We start from the raw sequence: 27,530 nt of genomic DNA on the forward strand, positions 1-27,530 counted from the left end.
TCAGAAGCATAAAATGCCCAAAATAACTTCAGCACATCCAGGTTTTTTGTCAGCTGTGCAAAAGATGCCCTGGTAGCACATCTGAGCTACAGAAAGGCACCCTGAGAGCAGAAAGCAACACCCCTGAGAAAAACATGAAAATTAAATGAAGGAAGGTTCAGACAGTGTTTTCCTCAAGGCACACAAATAAATTGTACTAGTGAATCATAGGGATAAATGCTTACTGTGGAAATGTATGGAAGAAAAGTTGGGAGGGAGATTAGAAAGGGAATATCAGAAAAATCAAGGCAATTACGAGCTCTCACACTGTCTCCCATACTACACCTCCTCTTTGAGGGAATTTCTTTGACAAAAATCCAAACAGCTGCTGCTTTCCCAGATTTCAAAACCCTCCTGGAAACTCTCCTCTGCCACCATCCTTCTGAATGCAGACTGTCAGACCATATCCTTTAGAGAAGGACATAGCAGTGGACACAAGAAGGCTTTCAGGAGGAATTTCTTCATGGAAAGGGTGCTCAGGTACTGGGAAGGGCTGAATCCCATCCCTGAGGTGTCCAAGGAATGACTGGATATGGCACTCAGTGCTCTGGGCACAAAGGGGTGATTGGTCAAAGACTGGACTCCAAGATCTTGGGAGGTCTTTTCCAACCTCGATGATCCTGTGTTTCAAAGGCTTGATTAAACTAAGATTAATGATCTTTGTGCTGAATATGTCCTTATGCTTCCTGATTAAAAAATTGGGAAAAAAAAAAGTTAGATGAAAATCCTACTATTATTGCAATCACTTTGCTCTTATTTCCCCTACATGTGAAATGTGAATGACAAAAATCTCATGCTCGCACAAATGCTCAGCTAACATTTTTCAGTGGACCAGTGCTATTTTAAAGAGCAGAGTGAGCTGCAGAATCTCTCTTCCATCAGTCCACTGGGGAAGTCAGCTTTAAGAGAAGGAGGGAAAAATTTACTGGGCATGAGCAGATGTTCTGGTAATCATTTGCTGAAAATAGATTAATAACAGATGAGAGGTTAAATTTCAGTGGGTGAAGATCAGGAGCTTCTTCTGAGCCTTTGGCTAAAATCAAGCTTGTGTCCCTGTCTAGGGGATTATATTCCATGTTGGCAAGAGGAGGAACAGTGTGATTTAATTGGTTGCTTCCAGCTCAGGCTCATATGACTACACAGATTGCAAATAAAATTAGGCAAATAATATGATTGAAAAGACCAGATGAAGATTATGACCCTTGTATATTTGAATAAAAATAATTTGGAAAGTTGTGCTGTTCATGAAGCAATACCAGATGATGAGGAATCAGACCATTTAAAAGTGTTAAAAGGCTTAAAAATCACACCATGATAGGAAATTGAGGTAATTTTAATAAACACAAAGTAAATAAAGCAGAGAAAACAGGACTAGGTGAGTCCTGCTGCATGGCAAACAAAAGATGCAGAACAATGGACCGCTGGATGTGCACCTTGGCATTACTAGAACGACATTCCCACATCTTCCTAACATTCAAATTAATAAAAAAAAATTAAAATAAATTTGAAACCATCAATTTAATATCATAGCTCAAAAGACAAGTCATCTAGCTCATTTTCTATGGTCTCACCAAAATAAAAATCTGTAGGATGACTACTCTGGTAAGATTCCTTTCCCCACTTTTCCAGGCTTCACCTGCAGCAGTTCCAGGTGTCTTTAAATGTCCTTTTTTCCTTATGATGTCTGGCAAGGATCTGCTCAATTAACTTATTCTCAGAGGACTTCTTGTATTGCAAACATCTCCAAAAGTTAAAACTTGCCTTTCTCCTTGCCAGAGTGGATTTACAACTGTTTACTGGAGACACCCCTAACTGGTGTCCTCTGGTTAATCACCTGAAATTACAATCGTGCACATGGTCATCACTTTGATCAAATGAAATGCTGTTAGTCTTCTATTTTGAATGCTCAGGATCACTCCTGCTGATTCACTGTACTCTGGATGTGTCACTGAAGCCAACATGTGGTGCTGGCAAACATTGTTTTTGTTAGACCATTCACTTGTTATTTAATACAGCCATCCTTAATCAAATCCTTTCTCACTTGCAGCTGATGTCCCACAGGACTTTTTCCTTGGCCCTGCATTGTTCCATGTCTCTATCACTGCACTCCCTGATTACATTATTTAAACTACTAAGTATTACTAGGCAGATGACAAACAGATTTGTCTCTCTCATAATCCTTTTTTTTTTTTTCCTGTCAAATCTATATTCCATATTACAGAATTCTTCCAATAAGTTTCAAGAGTGGAAGTTTTTCAATAATTCATTCAGAATTATTCAAGATATATTTATATCTTATCATTCTCTGTTTTCTGAAGCTGAATTTGGTTTTCCCATTTCAATAGGAAAGCTCAGCATTAAAGTCAAATGGAAGAAAATCTGGAAGGTCTGCTTTGCTTTTCAATCAGCACATGAAGAAAATATATTGGGTATTTCTTTCAGTTTACCAAGATTTTTAGGAGTCTAAAGAAGGGCTTTAACAGCAAGCTATATTGGATTTTTTTTTTGTCTTGGACTGGAAATGTATAGGCTGGATAAAATTCTAATTTCTCCAAAGGAGACTTTTTCTGTCTTTCCTGCCTGAACAGTAAAACACATTAGGACCTGCATCAGCTGCAAGTCTAAGGTCTATTGCAAACTTATCACTATCAAGGCCACAGCTGAAAAAAAAAATGTGTGATAACTACAGTGGTTCTCATATAGATATATATAAAGTGATTATTCTTTTTCCTGAAAGCTGAACATTCTGAAACATGGCTAGACAAGCATAACTAAGCAAAGATGAATTTATTTAGGCACCTTTAACATGAGCTAAATCATACAGTACTAAAGGCATCAGGCTTGTCAGTCACTATGAAGCCAAGAAAGGGAAAAACCAACGATTTTATTTTGGAAGAGCCCCAGGTTTTTGTTTTGGTGGGTTTTTTTGGTTTTGGTTTTGGTTTTTTTTTTAATGGTGAGCACACAGTTCCTAGGAACTTTGCAAATACAGAATTAATTGCTGAATCCTACAGCTCAGTAAGTATTTTTCATCATTTCCCCATCATGAAATCACTAATCACTCCATATTTAAGGAATACAGTTTATAAATAACTTATATATTAAAGAAATAGTTATTCTTAAATATTTGTCCAAAGAAAAATATTTCTGCTGTGTATCTTAACAGGAAGAGAAAGTAACATCAAAGGGTAAAAAGAAGCTGAAAAGAAGTTATTAACTAATGTCTACAGGAGCCCAGGGAACTGCCAATCTTTCTAATTTTTTTTTTTTTATGTGAATAGGAAGTGGATAAATCATAAATCATAAAACCTGAAACATGTAAACTTCTTAGGGAAAAACCTAAATAACTGAACTTCAAACATTTTATCCTTCAGTGATTATTAAACAGACAGAAATATACCTGGCAGCTATAATTTAATGGTTTCAGTTAATATAATGAGACAACTTTTGGTAATGTAGCCACACTGTGAAAGCAACAGTGAAACAGTTTGTAGTGAGAAAAAGAAAAGACAGGTCCTATTAGCTCAGTAAAAGTAATCATCTTCCCATTAATTCCATCACCAAATGGATCCATCACGTCTGCAAATGCAATTGCTCAAAATTAATGTCTGTTCTCCTGATACCAGCCCTGGAAATAGAGGCAAATACCAAAGTGATGTGATAGTGCAAATAAAAAGCAATTTCTTGCTATTATCACAGAATTGTGGTCACCTTCCTTTTACAAGAGCAGAGCCAAGTGCTGAGCTGCTGGCCCCCAGCATGGGTAGCACTGGATTGCATGACACAGCACTGCCAGATTCAGGCAGAGGCTGAAGAAGTGGCTGTGTTTTCTGCCAAAGAGATTGAATTTCTATCTATGAATCAGTGTGTTTCTGTTCCTAAAGTTTTGTGTCCAAGATACAAAATCAATCCATCACTAATGATAGTGAGGGCCAGTCCCACAGGGAAAAGGAAGTGCAGGGCATTGGTCCAGGTGAGACAACAACACCCAAAATTTCCTGACATGGACATGGCAGTCCAGAGCAATTCCCTGCTCCTGTCAGCTTATAATAGAGGCTGTATCCTGTAACTATAGGCTGCTAATTTAACTCTGCCTCTTAGCATATGAAGACAATGGAACTTCCCTCTATCAAAAGGCTTTTGTGAAGATAAATATGTTCCAGACTGAGAAGTGCTCAATTAAGCAATAAACTAATAAGAGAGTATGGCTATATATTATGCATCTTATAATTTTCATATTTTCCTTCAGAAAACTGTAGCCCTTTTATTTTTGCCAAACTTTCCCCTTTCTATTTTTATTATTTCTCCAGGGTATAGATTTCCCTCACTGCATGGGTACACAGACATGCTCAAGACCTTAAGCAAAGCTGCCATAATTTACGTTTTGACAGTTTGCTTTTCTCTTTCTTAACTTCTACCAATGGTGTAAATGCCTTGTTTATTTTGTTATCTTACTCCTATGTGTGAACATAAACAGTTAAAGAATATTTTAGTGTGTATAAGCATAGAAGAGAACACCTGGACATGAAAGATCTAGCCAAAACACCTAAAAAAATCCTATATAATCTCAATTTCTTAGGTAAAGTACTGTGGAATGAAACAGTTGGCTTTACTCATCCTTTGCAATGTTTCTGCATGTCAATGCAACCTCTCCAACCAAAATCTTCCCACTCATGTACAGACAGGAAGTTTCTCTGAATGGAAGATGATACAGGAAGCCTAAAAACACAGGCGTGCTTCCCCTGAAGATGGAAATTTTTAATGGCAAGGAACAGGATGGAAATGAGCTGCTAGAAACTCAAGCACAAATGTAGAATAGATTGATAAATCTGCCAAACAAACAAACAAACAAACAAAAAAAAACCCACAAAAACAACAAGACACAGACCTATGCATTATTGCAGTGTTCAATAGAAGATCTATATGCAGGTGAGTAAAAAACTGTCATTTAACTTAATTATTTCTAAGTATGCATTTTGCATGAAAAAAAATCACTGTGCTTTCATCAGTATTTCCCAAATACATATCTCTGTCCAATAATCACTACAGCATCAAAAGTACCTTTCAAACATAAATTATTATGATTATTTGGAATCACTTTATCAGCAAATTTCGCCAGTGTCAATGACACAAATTTGTTGCCACAAAAGCCTGGCACAATTTTAGCACATCTTCTGAGACTGAATACCACAAATAATAAAATAAAGTGTAAAATTGATAACCTCCCCATCCAAACCAAACTGCCTCAAAGAGGAAGGGAGAACTGTGTCTAGCCTACCACCTCCTGTATTTTGGCAGTGTCAATGGAAAACCACATAATCAGCTGGCCTGGCTACATTCAGTGCCAAATTAGCTAAAAAATAAGCCAATATTCTGTAGAATACATAATATCAAACTTTATTATCAACAATAAATCAACAAACTCCTCGAGGCCAAAGAGTTAACATTAAAAAGGGCACAATGTAATTCCTTTTGAGGGAATGAGTCTCACTAATCTGCACAGAGATTTATGACCTAGACAATTTTCCAGATGAAGCAGCAAGATCATGGAAGTCAATCTGTAGACCAGATAACAGGCATGTAACCAGTGGGGAGATTAATGAAACAGAGACTGAACCCTCACTCTAGCAAACTCAATTTCAAGGAAAAAAATATTTGGAGAAAAAAGAAAAAAAATTTAAAATAATTAGGACTGAAAATCGGAGGAGGGGTATTTTTAAATATTCCTTCATCACTCCACAGTTGATCTGGGATGTTAACAAACAATCATATGAAGGGATGATTTAATTTTGTGTTGAAAGATTTTAAAGTTCAATTCATTCTTTACAAAAATACTTTAGGGGCCATTCTCTAATTTGAAAGTGTTAACAGATGGTACAAATGTATTCAGTTTAATAAGTGTTCTCCTAATCAGAGGCTACAAGCTTTTCCAGGATGGTCTGGCCCTTCTAGGTCTCTCTCTCCAAAGATCAGTAGCAGTAAAATGAAGGTTGGCTGTGTTTGCAGGGGTTTGATGGGGAGAGGATTAAGATGAAGATAATCAAAGTATCTGGACTGGCCTGTTTGCTGGCAGGGAATCCAAAACCTCCCTGAACAGCTACAGCCTCACTGCAAGCAGGGAGAGATGGGGAAGAGGCAGGGGCAGTCCCACAGTAGCATCATGTGACTCATTTTAGATAAGGCAACAGGTCCAGGGGTGGAGAAATAATCAGTTAAACAACAAGAAACTGGGTAGGAGGAGAAGTTGCACTGATGGAAAAAAAATAAAAAGTCACTAAGGGCATTTTGCAACACTAGCAGTATCCAATATCAGCTTAAGTGACCTGGAGAAAGGTAAAGCAGATGAAGATTTTCAGGGTAGCAAGGATAAAGGCAGACAGTGAAAAATTGTAGAAAAGCTTTGTAAGAATCTGAACAATAGCAAACAGCCCTCAATGTAAATAAATATAAAGCAATATCTGTGGGTTAAATCCAGATTCACATACAAGATGCTGAGCTCTGATTTCACCTGTACTGGTCAGTAATGACACCTCAAGGTTGCAACAGAAAATCCTTTGAAAAATAGAAGCTCAGTATTTTCTAAGAGCCAAGAAGTTTAACAAAGCTTACATTTTATTGGGAAAGGTGCAAAGACTAAGGAAAAAATCCCATTCAGCATAGCAGCATCCACATCTTGAGCTCAGTGTGCACTCTCTGCCTCCTAGCTTCCAAAGAGATAAGTTGGACCAAAAATGGGTTCAGAGGATCCACAAAAGCCTTGTTGTGGCATCTACTTAGGAATCACTGAGGAGATTGAGACCTTCTGTTCTGGAAACTTGAGAAAGTTGTTGTGGCAGTCTATAAAATCCTATGTGATAAGAAGATGGGGTGTGCATGGACTGCCTGAAATCCCTTTCAGAGCAAGCACTACAGGGCCTCAGACAAAGTCAAATTAAAAATGAACTCATAGATATCAATGCAGCAGGGAAATACCTCTGCCTTGTCGGTGCAAAAACTGAATAACATTTTAAGAAGAAATTATGCCAGACTTTGGGATAGAGATCTCTAGAAGGTTCCTAGGTGGGCAAACATCACATGGGGGAAGCACTTGAGTTGAATGCAGTTGTCACCAGGAGAGCATCCCAGTGGAAACATCACAAAAGTTTGTGCCATTCTTGCTGTTTCCTAAACATTTTACCACTGCAGCTGTTGGATATCCTGTACTCACTGAGGGAATCTCTCACACCACAGGATCATTTGTTGGCAGTATTGCCTATACCTGGAGAAGCAGATCCCCACCAGAGAGGCACAAGCATGCTCCAGATGAAATGTGGAGCTGAGAATCTCTGCTGGGTGATTGCAGGCTCTGCAGAAAATTAGAAGGCAGCAAGAGTAGCAGCAGCAGCCTTGAAATCTGAGCAATTCATCAAGCAGAGATAAAGAGTTGCTTGAAATGTTGCAGTTGAGACAAGCACAAGAAGCTTGGGATTCAGTGTCCAAGAAATACCTCACTCATAGATGGAAATCGCAGTATTAGAATATATCTGGTGCTCTAGGGCACCCAGCACCCTCAGCTAATGAGGTACCAGGGCTCAAAACAGGATTTTCCCACAGGAGCATGGTAATCACTGAAATCAGCCAGTAAATGGACAACGCTGGATTTTCACAAATGTCAATTAGACATTCTAGTGATCTCTACAGAATGTGCTGAATTATCAACACTTGAAAACCAGGTCTCAATACACTCAGTTTCCCAAAACTATGGTCCAAAGGGAATCACTGAGTAAATATCAGTACAATAACTACTACAGTACATCTTTTTTCACCCATCCTGGCAATACTGCTCTCTAGATGCCCTAAATTTAGTTGACCAGATTTAGCTCTCATCCCCATCACAATAAATTCAGACATTCTGCCAATGCAGAATGCCAGTCAGAATATGTATGTGCCAGTTTGCTTCTCTGTAACAATAAAATTAACGGAGGATTATTAGAACATCAGTTGTCAAATCATAATAAATGAAATACAAATTTCATTTTCTTTTACGATTCTAAGAATAAATTGTCAGCAAACACCAAAATACCAGTTTTCTAAAGCTTGACACATGATAAAGTTGTAGGTTTTCCAGTACATTTCACAACAGCATGGAACAAAAACATTTTAGTGAGATTTTACTTTTAGCTTGGCATCAAATTATGACCATTTATGTGGAAAGCTGAACAAACCACTTCTAGAGATGTAAGGGTCAAGTGGGCCATTAACTTTCAATTATTAAAAAAATAATTAGCAGACAGAACAAAGAATATGAATATTAACATATATATTGCCAAAGAGTTTTATGCCATGAGGGAAATTAATTAGCAAAGGAAAAAAATGTAAGATTTGTTATTCCAATCCTGGCGGCATCACACAAATTGAAATTTACTGGAAATCACTACCAGGTTTTGTAATAAATGTGCTGCTATTCCACATATAGCAGTAAGTACCTTCCATCTTCCACATCTTAAAATCCATTTTATGTCTCATTAGAAGTACTCTCCATTTTGTCATTTTCATAAATCTTTTTGCTTGTTTTACATCATCTCACTCAAAATCCCACAGTACTACTGCTTGCACTCCTGCCTCTAAAAATACATACACATTACATGGCAGTGAACATTTCTGAGCTTTTGTTTCAGTCTGGTTCTGTCGTGTTTTTCCTCTAATACCATAACAATTTTCTGATAAATATTAGAAGTTTACAAAAGGGAGACCAAGCAATAAAGCCACAAGCACACTATGCTAGCCTGTGACTTAATAAGAGGAAGATAAACTCAGCAAGAGAAAACTTAAACCACAGAATAATAGGATGGTTTGGGTTGGAAGAGACCTTAATGATCATCTTGTTCAAGCCCCCTGCCATGGGCAGGGACACCTTCCACTGTCCCAGGTTGCTCAGAGCCCCATCCAGCCTGGCCTGGAACACTGCCAGGGATGGGGCAGCCACAGCTGCTCTGGGAAACCTGTGCCAGGGCCTCAGCACCCTCATAGGGAACAATTCCTCCCCAATATCCAATCTAACCCTGCTCTGTGTCAGTGTGAAGCTATTCCCCTTGTCCTGTCACTCCAGGCCCTTGTCAAGAGTCTCTCTCTGTCTTTCCTGTGCCTCCCTTCAGGCACTGCAAGGTCACAGTGAGGTCACCCCAAACCTTCTCCTGATGACCCATAACACATTTACTCACCAATGTGGTTCCTTCTATACATCATGGCAGTGGCTCATGAATGCCAAGGCAAAGCTTTCAGAAACCAGTGGGGAAAACAAAAATCTTTTTTCACTACTGTTATTAAGGCCTGCAGAATATAGCCATTACTTCTAAAGTGCTGATGGAGTCAGACACTTAACCTCGCATACTAAGAGGGTACTTCGAGAGCATTCCCAAACAGAACATACAGTAAGTGATTTTTTGAGCAAAAACTCTTATGCCAGGCTTTGAGTACCTCAGGATGGTGTTCTCCTGAGGACTTAAGAGACTCTTTGCTTGAGAAAGAGCCTCAGGCCACATTCTGATAACAAACTGCCATAGCATGCACTGTCCTCTGGCCTGGCATCACCTGGAAACTGTTGTATACATGAACTGCTCAGTGTGATCACACTTCAAGTAATATCATTAAGTTTACAACAAAGGATATATCAGGACTGGGATCAATAGGAAAAAGTGGGAGGGGCTGTTTTGCCTTTTTACTTTCCCCCCACTTGTTTTGTCAGTCAGCAGTAAACAAAGATGTGTCAAGCAAAACTTGAGTCCATTTAGAGGGGGCATGACCAACTCTATCAGTATCAGTTTAATACTGATCACAAAATGCTTTTAGTTCTTGGCATGCAGTAAGGGGAGTATTCAGAGAAGAGAGATTTAATCTGAAAAACTTGGAGCACAAAAAACAAGCAAGGAAAAAAATTAGCAGATTTAAGCAGTAACTGGCAAACAAAGAGATGAGGAGACTAAGGCATGAAAAATTAGATGTATATTTTAGCTCGCTAAAGAAATAATACAGAAAATTGTGCCTTTGCCTTTCATCACTACATATCCATGCTGGCACTTCTATTACACAAATATTGCACTTGTGGTCAAGGATAACTTAAATGCATTGTGATGTTCTGACCATAAAGTTCTTCAGTCAGATCAAAGTCTCATTTGCACAAGTTTAAGAGGACAACACATATAACATTATATTCCTACTTTGATTTATCTTGGCTGCTCTGTTCTATTTTCTTAAACACAAATTTGAATCTTAGTAATACAGAATCTTTCTTTATTTTTTTTTTTTCTGTGTCTATTCAGAACTGCATAACTGGATCACGAATAACTGAGCTGGATCTTCATCTGTTGTACACCCCAACAGTAGTATAAATAGTAGTAACCACACAGATCCAGATCTGGTTATATAACTTCTGCACATGATGGGAAAACATTAAAAATATAATTTTAAATTTAGCATTCACTATTAAAAATATTGAGTGGGGCTTTTGCCAGGAAATTCACACATCAATAGGAGATAAATGAACAGATGTTTTGGCTGAAGAAGGCTTCAACTGGGACATTCACACATATACAGAATGACCTCTAATACTGCTAAGATATTATGATTTTAAAGTTTTCTCAAATTTTGCTTTAACATAGACTGTTAACTAAATATTTGCAACATGCGTTAGTTCTTTCCAAATATTTATAGAGACGGTTTACAAAAAAAATTGCAGCTTTTTGCAGTGCTCCTTTTGGACTAAAAGGATAAAAACACACGTTTGCATAACTCTGGAAGTCTAAAAAATGCCTTAATTCCCCTTAAGTCCACATGTTAGTATAGACATATATGTATAGATCTATGTATATACACACAGTTATATATAACCAAATTAGAAACCCCTGCTTGAACATCACCCTTCCATGGAAACTGCCCTGGTTCAAAGCTTCTCCTCCTGCCCCCAGCAAAGGAATACACACTATATGGGCTTTTCACATTTCCACTCCAGCACATTTTGCTTGCCTGTAATTAATATAGCAATATATCAATATCTAATCATGATGCATTTCTCCAACCCAGACTTCTGGAGAAAAATAATAGTAAGCTCATGGCAGAAATGTACCTCTTGCCACCAACTGAACAAAACAGGTTGTTAAGTAATATTTCATAACTACAAAATTCTACATAATTTAATAGGTATTTATATGTGATTACTAACTAAGGTTTTATACTTTTTGAAAAGTATATTATAGACCTCTTTTCTAAAAAAGGGATCTATGATAAAAACGGCTGTCAATGTTACAGGCAAGTGGCAGAACAAAGACACAAATTCTTGGGAGGAAGAAAAGCTGAAGATTTACATCAGCTGAGTGCAGGTAAAAGAAAAGCATTTTAAGAAGAGGAGCTGTGGGAAGCAGATTTGCAGTTGTGGGAAAAAATGTAAAGGTGAATACAAACATCCTGCCAAGGGGAAAATTCCCATTTTTCTTTCTCATTCCCCTTCCCACAAATGTTTTCACACATTTGCTACCCAGAGCAGCTGTGGCTGCCCCATCCCTGGAAGTGTCCAAGGCCAGGTTGGATGGGGCTCTGAGCAACCTGGGATATTGGAAGGGGATTCTACCCTCCATGCAGGGGGTAGAATGAGGTGATCTTTAAGGTCCCTTCCAACCCAAAACATTCTGGGACTGTAGGGATTTGAAAACCCATTTTCCAGTGAAACAACTTAGCATTCATGTGGTTTTCACCTCTATTTTTCTGCTGTGTTCTGTTCAACAATAAAGGAGATGAAAACAGGAAACCAGAACTGAAAGAAACTCAGATGGGATGCCAGGGAGCACAGGAACAGGAGGTCCTGTACCCAAAAATATCTTCAGTCCCATGATGGTTTTTTGTTAGTTAGGTTTGATTCCTTTCTCTGCCCTCATGTATTTAACAACATTTTAAATGTGACAACAGTTACTCCTTCTAAAAGTAATTTCAGCACAGTTTTGACACAGAGAAAGACACAGGTATGAGTCCTGCCAGACTTTACTTCAGGGACTGCAGGAGGTAACAGCAGCTCCTGTCATTCCTCTGAACAGGCATCTGAGAATCAGGATGAACTTTGCTCTTCAAAGGCACCTACACCTTTATATTGATTACAGAGAAGTGTATCTTAACACTGGGTATGGGAGAGTAACAGGCAATGGGAATTTATGCTGTCCTGTTAGTACTTGAAAGGGCCTTTAGGTCTGTACTAAGGAATTGTCAGCAGGTCAGGAGTGCTCCTGCCCCTCTGCCCAGCCCTGGAGGCACATCTGGAGAGCTGTGTCCAGCTCTGGGATCAGCAGCACAGCAGGGACAGGGAGCTCCTGGAGCGGGGCCAGTGGAGGCTGCAGAGATGATTCAGGGCCTGGAGCATCTGTGCCAGGGAAAGGCTGAGGGAGCTGGGGCTGTCCAGGCTGGAGAGGAGCCCCAGCTGAGAGGGGCCCTGAGCCCTGGGTGTCCCTGTGTGCAGGGAGGGGCAGAGCAGGGCCAGGCTCTGCTCCAGGGGCCCAGCAATGGCACCAGAGCCACGGGCAGGGACTGGGCCCAGGGGGTTCCACTGACAGGAGCCACAACTTCTTCCCTGGGCACTGAACAGAGACCAGATAGGGTGTGGAGTCTCCTCACTGGGATATTCCAGAATTGTCTGGACACAATCCTGTGCCCTGTGCTCTGGCATGGCCCTGCTGGAGCAGGGAGGTGGCACCAGTGACCCTCTGTGATCCCTTCCAACCTGACCCATTCTGGGATTTAGATTCTGCCTCTTTCACTTCTAACACTTTCCCATCTGTTTTCAAGGTTTCAGGTAGCAGGAGGATGCCCACTGCCTCAATTACTGGATTCAGCTTACAGCTTTTGATGTATGATTCCTTGGCTACACTTTTTATTGCGATTTTAATTACACTGGAGTGCTCTGTAATTATATATCAATTATAATCTTGGATAATTAGCACTGGCATGTACAAGTAAAGGAATACATTTTAGAGCTGCCTATTAGTGCCTTAGAGCTGTGGTACTTAAAATTCTACAACATTAACAAAATTTGTTTTACATTCTAATTGGATTTGCATCTTTTCATAAAATAACAGAAGGGAGAATTTCTAGGAGCACAGTACATGATTACAGAATTGCTATACTGATATCAGGAGAGTTACCAATCACTGTATTATAAAACCACACCTACTTTAAAATACAAAAATGAGCTGTCCTTAATAGCATAATCTAGCAGGTCACCTGATACATGGGGTTTGTTCTTCCAGAGAGTCTGAGCATTATGAGGATATGGAAATTAACAACAATTCACAGCTGCATCTTGGTAAAAGCATTCTTTGTGTTGAATTTTCTGTGAAGAGACTTGACAGTTGGTGGCCAGATGTGACAAAACATCCCTAAACCAACAAATACTTTCCAGGAGAGTCACTTGTGAACTGTGGCTCACAGGTGAAAAACAGACCGAGGTCCCTTGTGGTGCAAGCCGTGTTTTAGGTCGTCACTGTGGTGCTCTCAGGTGCCTCCTGCAACACATCAGCTGAAAAGTAAAGCAAGGGCTTTAATGAGCAAAGTTTGCCACTTCACTGGAGCTGTACTTGGCCAGCTTTGGGTGAGCAGTTTCTCAAGGACAGTTTTGAAAACAGGAGAGAATAAGGGAGGAAGGAAATTTTGCACAGAAGTTGTTGAGAGAGAAGTTGGGAAGTATGAAATCTGCGTGTCCAGCTGTTCCAGCTGTGGATTTTCTCAATGGAAAGGACCCCAGTTCATGGAATATTCTAAGTTGGAAGGGACCCACAGGGGTCATCAAGATATCTTGGGTGTTTGACTTAACACAGGCCTGTGAGTGATGGCAGCTGATGGGCAGCAGGAAAGGGTGAAGAACTGTCCTCACACTGATCTAGGAAAGATACTGTGACACTGAGAAATGTCAGGATTTCCAAGATTTCAACCATGAACAGTGGAGGGGTCTTTTGAAGAAAAAACAAAGTAATTTCTCCTTAGTAATCAGAACAGCATACAGGATATGGAGAAAGAGCATCATGGGCAGAAATGGAGCACCCTACGGTGGCCAGGCAAAGCAGCCCTGCAGGAGGCTGGTGTGAAGGGACAGAGGGACATTTGCAGAGGCCAGAGGCAGGTGAGCAGGTCAAGCACTGGTGCGGTGAAGCAGGTACCACTCATTGACCTGTGAAAGGTGAGCAGTGCCACTGCAGGCAGAGAGTAAGCATTATCCAGTGAACTCACAGGGACCTGTGACAAGCAGGGAGGCTTGCCAGGGCTGTGGGGCACCACAGTGGGTTGACTGCACTGCAAAAGCCTGAAAGCACCCCTAATTTAACAAAAAAAAACAAACTAAAAACCATGGTATGAAATTTCCTAGGTCACACTAACCAGAGTGTGCACATTGAAAGGGTGGAAGGGCCTTCCAGTGACCTTCCTTAGGGATGCAATCCTTAGGACATTGCTTTTGTCTTGATGACCTAACAAGGCTCAATGGCAGCTGAACATTTGCACATCTTCAGAGGCAAGCAAAGAATGATCAGTCAAAGCCTGCAAAATGAAGTATGGAATGTGAGAGTTGGAAAAAGAGCAAGAACACCAGAAGTTTCCAAGACAGGCAAACCTACAAATGAATGAGGATAGTGGGAATGAGGCAAGCAATGGATAGAAACAATGACACTTAAATCCAGAAAAACTAAAATTTGAAAACCCTGTGACTTACAGGACATGCATGGAGGTGAAACTTTCAAAGCATTAGGAAACTCAAGTCATCCTTCACACTCTGCAACCAGCAATAGGAGCAGACTTAGGACTTTGAGTGACTTGAGGAGTCCTAAGTGTAGGATGGGCAGCAATATCTTCCCTGTTTTGAAGTGATTAAGGAAAAATTACAGTAGTTTGAACTAACACTTTGGAGGTGTCAGTGTGGAGTTCTGCTTAAGTATTTGCAAGATCTTGAATGCATATATTCTGTATCTTTGAAATGTTATTTTTTCTTTGTATTACTAAATTACTCCATGTAAACCACAACTGAGCTTAGTGAATGTGTAGAAAAAGACTGGAGAGAAATTCTCCATGTCCCAACTGGGATACGACAAAGGGAAGTTCAACTGGGCTCCTCTGGAAGAGAAGGATGTTGGTATTTTTCAAGAGTACTGTGTTGGCTCCAGCAATGGCCACCTCTACATTTCCAGGAAAATACATCTATTGGTGTATTTTTGTTCCCCCCCACAAAAAAGGTTGCAGTTCCAAAAAAAAAACAAAAAAAACAAAAAAAAACAAACAAAACAAAACAAAAAAAAAATTAGTCCACATATCTGTTCAGTCATTTTCCCACCCTAGCTACAAATAGCTCATTCTCTCCCAAATATATTTTATTTATTTTACCAGGATACATACTATGAAACTCCAAGATCATCTATCAAACTCCACCTCCAGTATTTTTTTAAAAGTACAGTGTATGGGTGTCAATCCTTTTAGTGATTCTATGATGCTTTAAAATGATTACAGAATCTAGGAATTGAAGGGAGAAGCCAGCAGAGAACTGATTATTTAATTCCTAGATGGCAGAGCTGAAAGCAAACATATTAATTGTCAACATATAGAAACAAAAACAAAAAACAAAAACCAACAAAAAAAACAAAAAAAAAAACCCAGAAAAATGAAACTGCTGAAAAAATAACAAATAAAAATCCATGCACCTGTTCAAAAGAAATAATTTTGTCCAACCATTTGGTTTCAGGGATGAAGTCATTGTTACATTAATGCTGACCTGGAATGACTGCACGGAAATTACTGAATATTACAGAATGCAGCACAATATTACATTATTATGTTATTTTTTTTCTTTATTGTTCTATTCAGGAAAAATAACGGCTGGCCTGGAATCACTGGAATGACAGAAGCAACTCTGTGATACAGTTTTGCCTGATTTGTCTTGTCCTGTGACTTACCAGACCTTGAAATGACCAGGAAAAACATTTTGAACACAATCTGATTACAATTTGTAGCTTGTACATCACAGTTTCCTCTTTTTTTTCAGGATGTAGCTGAGTAGGACAGTTAATGAATCCTTCCCTCTGTGACAGTTTTCCACCACTAAATCTGTGCTCATCCACAGGAGCTACAACTAAGTTGTTGGAACTCTGCCCCTACCTAAAACTTAGGTCTGCAAAAGATTAAAGAAACGGTTTAAACTGAAGAGGTTGTTCTTATTACTAATTACTTTGTTTTTTATTGAAAAGACCTCTCCACTGTTCCTGTTGAAAACCTTCAATCCCGTTTTCACTCCAAAATGCTTCCCTCTCAAGTACAATATAACATTTGAAAGTGTACACAATGTAAAATGTTTTGGGACATTTCTTCCCTACAGTGTTTCGCTTCTTGGAAGAATATTCCTTGCCTGTCTGAGCATAATGTCATGATCAACATGACACTATAGCAACTGAAATTTGGGCAGAATGACACACACAGCCATTAGAGTAATCAGTAAAGCAAGAAGAGCTCAAAACGTACAAGAATCCCACAACCCTGAGTATTATTTACAATATCTTTCCCTGGATCTGACAAAAAGATAGCAAATTACAGCCCCTCACTGCCCCCCACACACAAACAGTTGTGAGGTTTTTTTCCCCAAAAGACAGTCCCATCCCCCAGCCTTTTCCTTGTGTTGGAATCTATTCCTGAATCTGAGAAAGCTGAATGACACCTTATGGAATGTCTTTCAATTTGCATTATTGCAGGCAGAGAGGAAAAAAAAAAAAATTAAAAAAAAGAAGAAAATAAGAGAGACACTGTCTTAGCTTAGATCCTTTATATCTACAACATAAACTAGTATATTATATAAATTAATGCATATATGTATAAAAGCAACTGCTGAAAATGGGGAACACATATCTACAGGGTTACATCTGCTCCAAAGCAGAATTCTCAGTGGCTCTGATTTAGGCAAAGGATTTTTCATGAGGTATGACTTCATGGCTAACCAGCAACACCTCTAAAAAATAATGAAATCACAGAACAATTACCCAGCTAGCAGAAATTCAGTAGTGAGAATTCCTTTGGCACCAGAGATACCTGCAGGGCTGTTTGCTGCTAGAGACAAAGTAACCAGGAAAAGCAAAGGAAGTCCCACTTTCCCTACAAAAGAAATCCTGAAATTCAGGATTTTTTTGCTGTGGCAAAGAATAAGTGAAGGAACACCAGGCATTGCAGGTGGGGCAGTTCTCACCAGCACTTCACCCCAATAATAGCAGTGTGACTGCTGTCATTAAACAGCTCAGAAAAGCAACAAATTCCAGCTCCAAATTCCCCAAACTATCTAATATTTTAATACTGTATTTTCATGAAGCTGCACTGGCCTAAATGCCTTGGAGAAATTATCACTATTCAGCCTCCAAGCCTCCTCTGCAGGCACTGTGGCAGCATCACATCCCTCAGGGCTTCATGTGTCACCTTTCAAACCCTCCCCAGGGATTTAATTTGCACATTAAAACTTCTGCTGCAAACGAGAGCACCGATAATTAAAATATATTTTCAGGGAATCATCTGTGACCAGGCCAAGCAGCTGATTTTGTTACAGTGCATGTCCCAGCCTGCAAGTGTCCTGTTCTCCCCTGCCATGCCCCAGCAGAGATGCATGAGCCATTCCCTGGGGATTCTCATCTGCCAGGCAGTTTTGTAGGGCTTGAAGCAGTTCTCCCAGCAAGTAACAGAATTCAGCACAGGACACAGAGAAATGAAAACACAAATTCAGGAGGCTATTGGCTATTTCTACCATGCAAGTCTGCTATAAACAGCATTATGTAAAAAAATAAATGCAAAAGTAGGATTTTGGGCCTCTAGCCCAAATCCCTTTGTAAATATCAGCAGCATATACAGCCCTATTCTACCTTCATGTAAAATTCAAGATATGGATTACTCCATTTCCCAATATTCAGACAATCGATGACATGTACCACTTCTTACCCAAGAGCTTTATAAATGTTATTGACAAAACACAGATGATTTTTGTACATCTTTTCAATTTTCTCTGCATCTCTTGGAAGCCATTTTGACTAAGGTGCCTCATAGCTGAGCACCAAGAGTCTGGATGGTAATTAAAATATAGAGTGAGTCTGGCTGCCCATTCATCTATTCAAGTCACAACCAAGTCATTAAACAAAACACCAGGATTCATAATATGGATTTTGAGTTTTGACAGCACAGCCGTTCTACTTAGCTACCTTTTATTATGGATCATTATTTTAATGCTGATTTAATCACACCTAAATCCCATGGGGCTGCTTCAAAATCCTGTTTAAAATGGAGACATAATTTCCTCTTAAATAGTTAATCAACTTGCCAATATTTTCATCACATTCACTTCACTACCACTGAAAACCTTGCCTTGCCTGTTCAACTTTAATTTTATAAGAGTTGTGTATTACATTTCAGTCCCATATAAGTAGCATACAGGAGCACAACATGTTTTAGCTAATTAATGCCTCTGTAACCAGAGTCGCTGAAAAATATGCATCAAATATTTATATAATTGGCTCCCCAAAGAAGTATTGCCTCATTCTGAGTGCTGAGAGACTGAAATACAAAGCCCAAAGACCTAGAGCACAAAAGACCCCAGTCTTTCTCCAATGCTCCATTACTCTGTTTCCATTCTCATTGGCTTCAGGAGGCATTCATTAACAAGGGTGAAGGTCTAGGACTCAAATTTCCATATCCTTCTAAAATTAATGTTAGCTACTATTAAGTTTTCCTCTGCACTTTGGATGAATGAATATTTTGAGGCAATTACAATGTCCACACTGAGTGCCTGTGAGGTGTCTCACATGTACTAAGGACATGAGATGTTTTCCTGGGAGTATCCACATTGATAGATTTTGGGAAAAAACATATTTCTTTTTTCAGGTTTTTAATTACTACTGAATTAAGCAATACATGTGACATCATTTTGGCTACACTTTGTCTTTAACAGGTGACAGGAGAGAGAATCTTCTCCCACTGACAAATAGGGAGCACCTTAGTGCAACAAAACAGTGCATTTCAACCCCATAAATAAAATCTACTGCAGCACTATAAACTTTTGTTTGGCTCAGGCTGGGGAGTTGTTGGGAGGTTTGTTTGGCTGGTTGGGTTTTTACATTTACTTGGGTTTTTCTCCACAAAAATTCAAAAACATGCCTTGGAATATCAAGCAGGAAAATCCAATCACAACCTCCATCATCAGTAATGTTAATATCAGCATTGAGGACCTTAAGGACTTCCTTACCCTCAAGTGCAATGTAATCAAGGGAGTTTTGTGAGACATTTCGGAAATAATACTAGCTCAAAAATCGAGGTTAGATGAGCTTCTTGGAGGACAATTTACACTTTGTTTTAGAATTGTCATCATCTTCCCCTTGAAATAATATTTCCTCTCCCAACTGCTACTTAGCAAAGTACATTTCACTTCCAACATACTCGAAAATGATCCAGCTTTGTCAGAATGCCAAGGCACTTCTCCAGTGTCTTCTTATTCCATACCTATTATGCCTTACCATACATAATGCTAATTTAAAATGGTGTGTGTTCCATTTGCAGTCATTAAAGCAACAGTAAAATTCAAATTTAGGGGAATGAATGGTTTCAGATTAGGTGAAACACAATTATCAGCTTCCCCAGGAACAAATAACAAACAAAAACAAAACAAAGAAAAGCAAATTAACAATTTAGAAAAGAAAAAAAAAAACCGAACCAACAAGAACTGCAATGTCCATGGTATTTATTGCCCTTCCTGGGCAACTCCATGCCTGAGACTGTCATCATGCACTTTGTCGTGTGCAAAATATCATTTCAGTTTAAAACAGGAAAACAAACAAAAAACAAAACAGGAAGGCTGTATTAAGAGAAAAGAAAATTTATCTAGAGGACAGCAATAACAAATGAAAGTTATTAAGAAGTTAAAAATGCACACAAATAATAACTGGGTGAATGGAGACAGTCCATAGTCTTGCCTATTTTCCACAAATTCAAACACAGCAATATGCTACCCTCCACTTACAAATTATACATCTTCATTTTTTTTCTAGTCCTCTTCTTTTACACATTTGACAATAAAAGTGACAAAAGTGTTTATCTCTAGTTATCAAACATACAACAATCATAAAAATGTCACATATTAGCAAACATATTTTAAATTGTTGTAATTCTGTCCTGTGTTCCTAGAGATTAACTTCTTGATGTCTAAAAGATTTCACTCTACAAAAGCAGCTTCTAGAAAAACTCCCATGTCCTGGGAGGTTGGAAGACCCAAACCATTCCACTATTCTTTGATTCAAGAAATCCCATCATTATATTTGTGGATTTTCTTGCAAAACCATAGGAGGGTGATGTAAGGCAGAGAAACCAAAGTCTGCTCTAAACCAAGGGTCTAAAAGTGGAATCCCTCTAATAATTACCTTTGCAGCCAGATTAGACCTATCTTAAAACCTGGTCCAGAATATATATTAGGGAATATATCTCAACTTCCAATAGTGTTGTATGGAAAAAATCCATTTCTTATCCATTTCATATTAGCACTGAAATGCACAACAAACAAAAAAATCTCCACCAAACAAACATTTAATTCATTTCCACTGGAAATGAAGTAGTTGGAAGTCCACTGTGCTATGCAACAATACAAAAGCTGGTTCCAAGCTGTCCTCAGTTTAATTAATTTCTAGACTTTTTTTTTTTCCCAGCACTAAAATCAGAAGTTTTTCTCATAGCTCAACACACAATTTCAATCCACATATAAGGACAGCTTATGTGTGCCTTTCACATGTGCCTAATCAGTATTTTCTTCAAAATTCACAGCAAGAAAATGGGCAGAACATTTATCATGTTCCAACAGAAATTAACTAACAAAAGAAAAATATAAATCAAGTGATAAAAAGGAAAGGAAGTAAAAGCCACAGGACACGGGCAGGGAAGAAAAAGGATAAAGCATAGTCCTTCCAGTCCCTTCCAGTTTCTCAGGAGATTCTGGAAGGGAAAATCACTTTCCCTTTTCGGTTAGGCAGCTTGTGTGTTGGGGAAGGACAAGAGGAGGGGTGGGAGACAGGAGTGAATCTCTGCACACAGTTAGACAAGTGATGGAATAGCTTTTTTTATAATTTTCAAAATCAATTATTTTTTCCATAAAGGAACTGAGCAACAATTTCCTGTGAACTTCCCAGTTCATTTACAAAACTCCATTTTCTCTTCATAGTCGACTGTGACAAAAAGGGATTTTTTGATCAATACTTTCTGACATCATTTATCACTTTGTATATTAATTAAGAGCATGTGTCATCACTTGGAAGGAGGCCAAAACAGAATTTGTATCCAGCTGGACCTTCGGTAAATAATGAGTCAAATAATCAAATCCAAACCTCTTGCTTGACTTTTTGAGTTCTGATGAAATTCAGAACTGAAAGGGGTCTCCAAAAACAGCTGTTCTCCTGGGGTTTATGCAATTTGGTTATAAAAATCATAGCAGTAAGATGGTCATGTACTGAACCGTAACCCCAGTGTGCAGCATAAAAGAATCAGGATCTGAGATCACATTTTTCTGCTCAGTGCAAGGATGGCTCAGCCAGGCTGTGCAGTGAAATACAACCCAGAGCCACCTGCAACTCAGAAAATTAGGCAAGGAAAATGTTGAGTCAAAAGACTTTTCTATTTCTTTCTACCCCTTGCCAGTGATTTAACATGCATACATTATGCCAAGCCAGACAATCTCAAATCTGCACATTCAGTCTGTGATTTATTTGCTCCATGTTTTGGAAATATTGACTGGTTGCACAGGAAACAACATGAGCTGTAAGTTCCAAAAAGCAGCTCTAAATCTCTCAAATTTGGTGTCAAGAGCAACAGAGCACCTAAAATCAGAACCCAGCAGGGATTTCCCTTCATTGGATATAAATATCCATGGCTTTCAAAGGGGCACAGAGGGATAGCACAGAGCTCAGTGCAGCAACATGGAATTTAGAAGACCTGTGCTCGAGTGACTGACTGGCAACAGCCAAGTGAAATAACCACAGCTCCCAGCTAATGTGAGCATAGTGCCATTCCAACATCACACACGTGGGGGAATAAAAACATCACAGGCTGGGATCTTCTCCTGTCAAAGCACAGGAGCCACTCATTCCGTGGGCGGAATGAAGAAAGGGCACAAAACTTACATATGGCTGAGAAGAAAGCTGAGAGAAACACTGAAAATACTGTGAGAAAATACAAAATGCAGTGTTCCAGCAAATTACTTAAGAGATACTTTCTTCATTTTAGCAATATTTAAGTTGTTGGGTTTTTTGTAAGAAAAGTATGTCTGCTGCATGTCACAAGAATGTTTAGGTACAGACATATGTTTTCAGCTGAAGTAAGATTGAAATTGATACTCAAATTGAACAACAACAACCACCATGTCTTTCTCAGGCAGAAAGGCCCAAGCAACACAAACACACCCTGGACACCTTCTTAGCTTCACATCGTATTTCGAGCATCCAAAGTGGCCATCATTGTCTTGGGTTGCAATACAGGGTGTGACCAGAAATGTGTATTCTGTCACCATCTCTTGAAGCCAGGTGGGGCAGTGACCCTTATCTACATGGCACATATTATCTGCTACTGGACCATCTTTAAAACCAGGTAGGGCAATCATCTTTATCTTTTCCACAGCCCATCCTCCCTCCAGGAAGATATCATCTGTTGCTGGGTCATTCAGTCCCACTGTATGACTGATGAAATTACATCATCCCACTGGGAGATGCTCCAGCCAGGGGGAGGAGCCAAACCTTTCCTACCTAGATAAAAAAAACTGAGATTTTGGACAGCAAGATACCATCTTTCCACTGGATTTCAGAGGAAAGCCGGAACCTTTCCACATCATCCCTGGACCTTCAGAGGAAACTGCACCTTCTACAGGAGCACTGCTCCAGCTGAACCACATCTGCCACTGCAGGAGGATGCAGCCACCATTTAATGGGACTGCTGCTATCAATACCCTGACTGACTGACCGGGTGTCAGGTTGTATTCTGACTCTGTCAGTGTTTTGGGATTGTTCTTTGTAACACTGTATTTGTATTTTTATTTTCCTAGTAAAGAACTGTTATTCCTAATTCCCATGTCTTTGCCTGAGAGCCTCTTAATTTCAAAATTATAATAATAATCTGGGGGGAGGGGGTTTACATTCTCCATTTCAAAGAGAAGCTCCTGCCTTTATTGGCAGATACCTGTCCTTCAAAAAAGGACTGATTTCTCAGGACACCTGATGCCATGTACGAGGTGCAAATCTCCCCTCTTACCTCGGGGTCTTTCTCGATCTCCAGCCCTGCTTCCAGCAGGTTGCGTTCGTACTCCTCCCGCTGCAGCCGCCTCTCCTCCTCCAGGGCGTCCAGCGGGCTCAGCTCCACCAGCTCCAGGCCCGGCAGCCCCGGCCACTCTGGCAGGACACACTGGCCATGATCCTGCTGCTGCAGGGGCTGAGCCTGGCCCTTCCTGGCGCCTCCATTCAAAACCAGCGCCACGGAGGGGGATCCGCGCCGCGGCTCCAGGGAGGCCGAGCCGGGCACCTGCCGGGCCAGGCTTCGCCGGTAGTGGTAGACCAGGACATAGTCCACCTTCCTCTTGCTGTCCCTGAAGTGCAGGCCACTTGGGGAGGCCTTGTCCCTCGCCCCTGCCAGGGTCCCTTCCATATAGTTGTTGATAATCTGGGAGAGAAACAAAGGAGTCGCACAGACAAGGAAGCCGAAAAGCCCAAGGAGGTGGGGAGGGTCTTTCTCCACACGAGCACATGAAGCCACGAAGAACCCAGGTATGACCTACAAATACTAACTTTGCACACCAGTTTCACTTCATTCCTCCTCTGACCATAAACTAAACATAGTTTAGGTTACCCTAACATATGGGATCCCTACAGAAGAGCAGGTACAGAGGCACAGCCCAACTCTGTCACCCTGCACAGACCAAGAGGAGAGGACACCCACATTTTGACAGGGCACAGAGAACTGAGAATAAGGATCGCATTACAGACCATGTGCCATGTGCTGTGGAGTAAAGCAGGCAGGGAAGGGAAGAAAAAACAGTGTCAGAAGGGAAGAAATCGATCTTAGCCAGAATAGGAGAAATATCTTTAATGTGGTTCTAGGTCTAGAAAGGCAGGGCTGGACAGAAACACTTTGGAAAATACCAGGGATTAGAAAGGATATGTCCCATGAGTGGCTAGCAGTGCTAGCTTATATTTTAACATATGAAGACTATGTGACTGACCACTAATACTGCAAAAGTATTAGTGTCTAAAATCCTTCAAACTAACCATGTTGCACCCACTCAGTCCTTCAGACCATCCCTGCTTCATCAGTGCCCTCTCAGAGCCCTTCTGGGAAGCAGCTCCAACAGTAATCCTGCTGTCACTCCCCACCCTAGACGGGAATTCTGCAGCATTCATGTGGAAGTCTGGCACTGAAGCATTCACTTGCACATCCCACTCATTAAGGCAGCCCATGAGTTTTTCAGACTGTTTCCAACCAGCATTTCCAGCACAGTGCTGTAGTGTAAAGCCCTTCAGAGAAATCTCTAGATTGTTCTTCACTGGAGTGACACCAGCCCTCCAATGCTGGGGGAAAAAGTAAAAGCAAGGGTCAACCTGATTCAAAGCAATCATCCTATAACCTAATTCTAAACATTTATGGTTCCCATAGGTGACTGTACCAGCAAAACATAGAGAGGTACCAGTCAAAGGTTTCTTTCTTTTTCTCTCCTTGCTCACATGTGCTGGTAGTGCTGAATGCAAAGTTAACCACTTGCTGTATGGCATTTTTCTAGTTTATTAACACAACACAAATTTATGAATGCATTTTATAAATATTATTGCACATAATTATATTCATCAACACCAGATTGGTTTTTTCCATTGTTTTGCTTCACTTAGTTTCCCACAAAGTAGCTTTCAGTTGTCATGTCATTAAATAAATCTTGGGTTTACATGCATGCTACATCCTTCATCCTTTCACAAAATTACCACTGAATAACCTGTTCTGTACATCACACCCTTCATGTCTAAAGTGCATATACAGTCCCTTTAGGCACATCCAAAATTACACTCAGCACTACATCCAAAACTGCATGTGAGACAGCATTTTATTGCAATTCCCCGTTTCCTGATTAGATACATTTTCATGTAGTACTCACGGGCAGCCCATGCAAACTTCCCAGATCCATCTCTGCCCTGGCGAGGAAAAACCCGTCGCAGATTTCTAGTGTCCCTCCCAGAGAGTTTCAGACTATACAGGGCAGAAGGAATGATGTCACCACCAGCAGGTCACTGGCGCAAGGCAATGCATTAGCTGGCTCTAGAGAAGATGAGCTCTGAGCATCCTCTCCTCCCTTACTGCAGAATGTGGGCAGAAACAAGAAGCACAAGCAAGAAGCGGGAGAGGGAACAAGGAGGTTGGAGAATGTGAAAACCACTCTGAGGTTTTCCTGTTTGTTACTGTGTGGAGCCACCTGCTACATCCCAGCCACCTGAGAGGGCACCATAGCAACACTTGGGGTTGCTGGAGTTACACAGGGGATGAGGAGAATCATTAATGACTCCCTCTCCCTCCCCTCCTTTTCCTCACTCTTGGCAGCAAGGTGCCATCCCCATAATTATGGGTGTCCAATTCACAGAAAACAAATCAAAATTCCAACAGGTTTCACTAAAGATATTTCCTGCCCCTAAATTTGCACTGCTTGCCTTACCACGCAATATTCTGGCACAAGGAGACTTTTGTGGAAGGAACACAACAAGTAGCAATTTCAAAAATGTCTCTGAAGGAACTATCAAATCTTTCTCTCCTCCTCTCTCACAGCCACTGTAAAAGTCAGAAATAATGATTTAAATTACCAGCCTAGGTCCTGCTTTCACTGCTGCTGGTGTTTCCAAGACAAGACACCATCACACCAAGGAATAAGAGAATGGAAAGGTAGGATGAGCATTCATTATGATTTTCTTCTAGTGGTCTGACATCAAATATATCACTACAAATACATCCCCAAAGGTGCCTTCTCTCATGACAGCTCTCCTCTGAACTATACAGCCACACCTCACTTCCACTCAAATCAATCCAATCCAGCCCCCACTACCACCTGAGCACAGCTGGCTCAGGGTTGGCACAGGCATGCCCCATTTGATGAGCAACCTATAGATCTTTTCTGCCACTGGAGGTAATAGCAACACCCTCCATTCCTGATCTGAAAGATTTTGGCTAAAGTAAACAAGAAAAGTTTGGTGAGAGTACTATAGCAGAAATTAATTCTTGCTGTACACAGAGAGACAACTGAACCACCTGGTGCTGTGGCATCATTTTCCTCATAAAGATTCTTCTCTCTGTTCTGATTTAACCAACACACAGTAAGGTGCATCCTGCTTTTCTCACCCTGCTTCAAACCTTTTCATAATCCCAAATGCCCTTGAGGTAGGTGAATGAATATAAAACCCTACTTACAGAACTTCTGTAGGACACCACTGATGCTTCAAGAGCTCCACTGGTCCCATTACTGTGCCAGGAGGACCTGTTGTGAGGAACAGTGAGGTATTTGCTGTTGCAGGCTGAAAAAGAGTCCCTTGCTGATTTTGATGTCTTCTGTCCATTTAGAGTTGAGTGTGAGGTGGGAAGAGCAAAGTCTGAGAAGGAGAAATAAATGCATAAAGCAGGTTTTGTACAGGTGGTTCTCTAATGCAATGGGAAATATTGCAGTCAGTAGACACTATTCATTTCTAGTGATGTGAACAGATCCAGTGGCATCAGGTGACGGTACAAACTTGTGGATCATGGTCATTCTCAATAAAGAACTCTTTATACATGTGAAATGTTCATGAAGTATATCTAAGATTGTACCTAAATGTTCTGGTCTCAGGGGCTAATGTCTGGAATTTCTAGACACACTCCCCATTTCTTGTGTTTGACAAATTACATGGTCACAGTGGGAATAATAGAGGGTCTGGAGGGGGTGGGAATCATCACAGAATCACAAAATGTCCTGAGTTGGAAGTGACCTTAAAGATCATCTCATTACTATCCCCTGCCATGGCCAGGGACACCTTCCACTATCCCAGGTTGCTCAGAGCCACATGCAGCCTGGCCTGGAACACTGCCAGGGATGGGGCAGCCACAGATTCTCCGGGTAACATGTGCCTCACAAGGAACAATTTCTTCCCAATATCCAATCTAACCCTGCTCTTTGTCAGTGTGAAGCCATTGTCCTTGTCCTGTCACTCCAGGCCCTTGTCAAGAGTCTCTCTCCATCTTTCCTGTGGCTCCCTTCAGGCACTGCAAGGCCACAATGAGGTCACCCCAAACCTTCTCCTCTTCAGGCTGAACAATCCCAATTATCTCAGCCTTTCTTCACAGCAGAGTGGCTCCAGCCCTCTGATCCTCTTGGAGGCCTCCTCGCTCCAACAATCAATTCCATACAGGCAGTAGCACAGTGGAAAATTCTGATAAAAAACAGTGGATAC

At 40.4% G+C, this 27,530-nt stretch overlaps 1 protein-coding gene across 1 annotated transcript in view; it reads right to left on the reverse strand.

The window, feature by feature from the left end:
- The window catches only part of ANO2 (anoctamin 2), a 154,156-nt gene that overhangs the window by 122,359 nt on the left and 4,267 nt on the right, over positions 1-27,530 (reverse strand). Inside the window, 2 exon segments of the mRNA XM_079303102.1 lie at positions 23,335-23,739; positions 26,518-26,745. Of these exon segments, the coding sequence (XP_079159228.1) occupies positions 23,335-23,739; positions 26,518-26,745 (633 nt within the window).

The sequence above is a fragment of the Erithacus rubecula genome (assembly GCF_903797595.1).
Source record: "Erithacus rubecula genome assembly, chromosome: 4".
NCBI lineage: Eukaryota > Metazoa > Chordata > Aves > Passeriformes > Muscicapidae > Erithacus > Erithacus rubecula.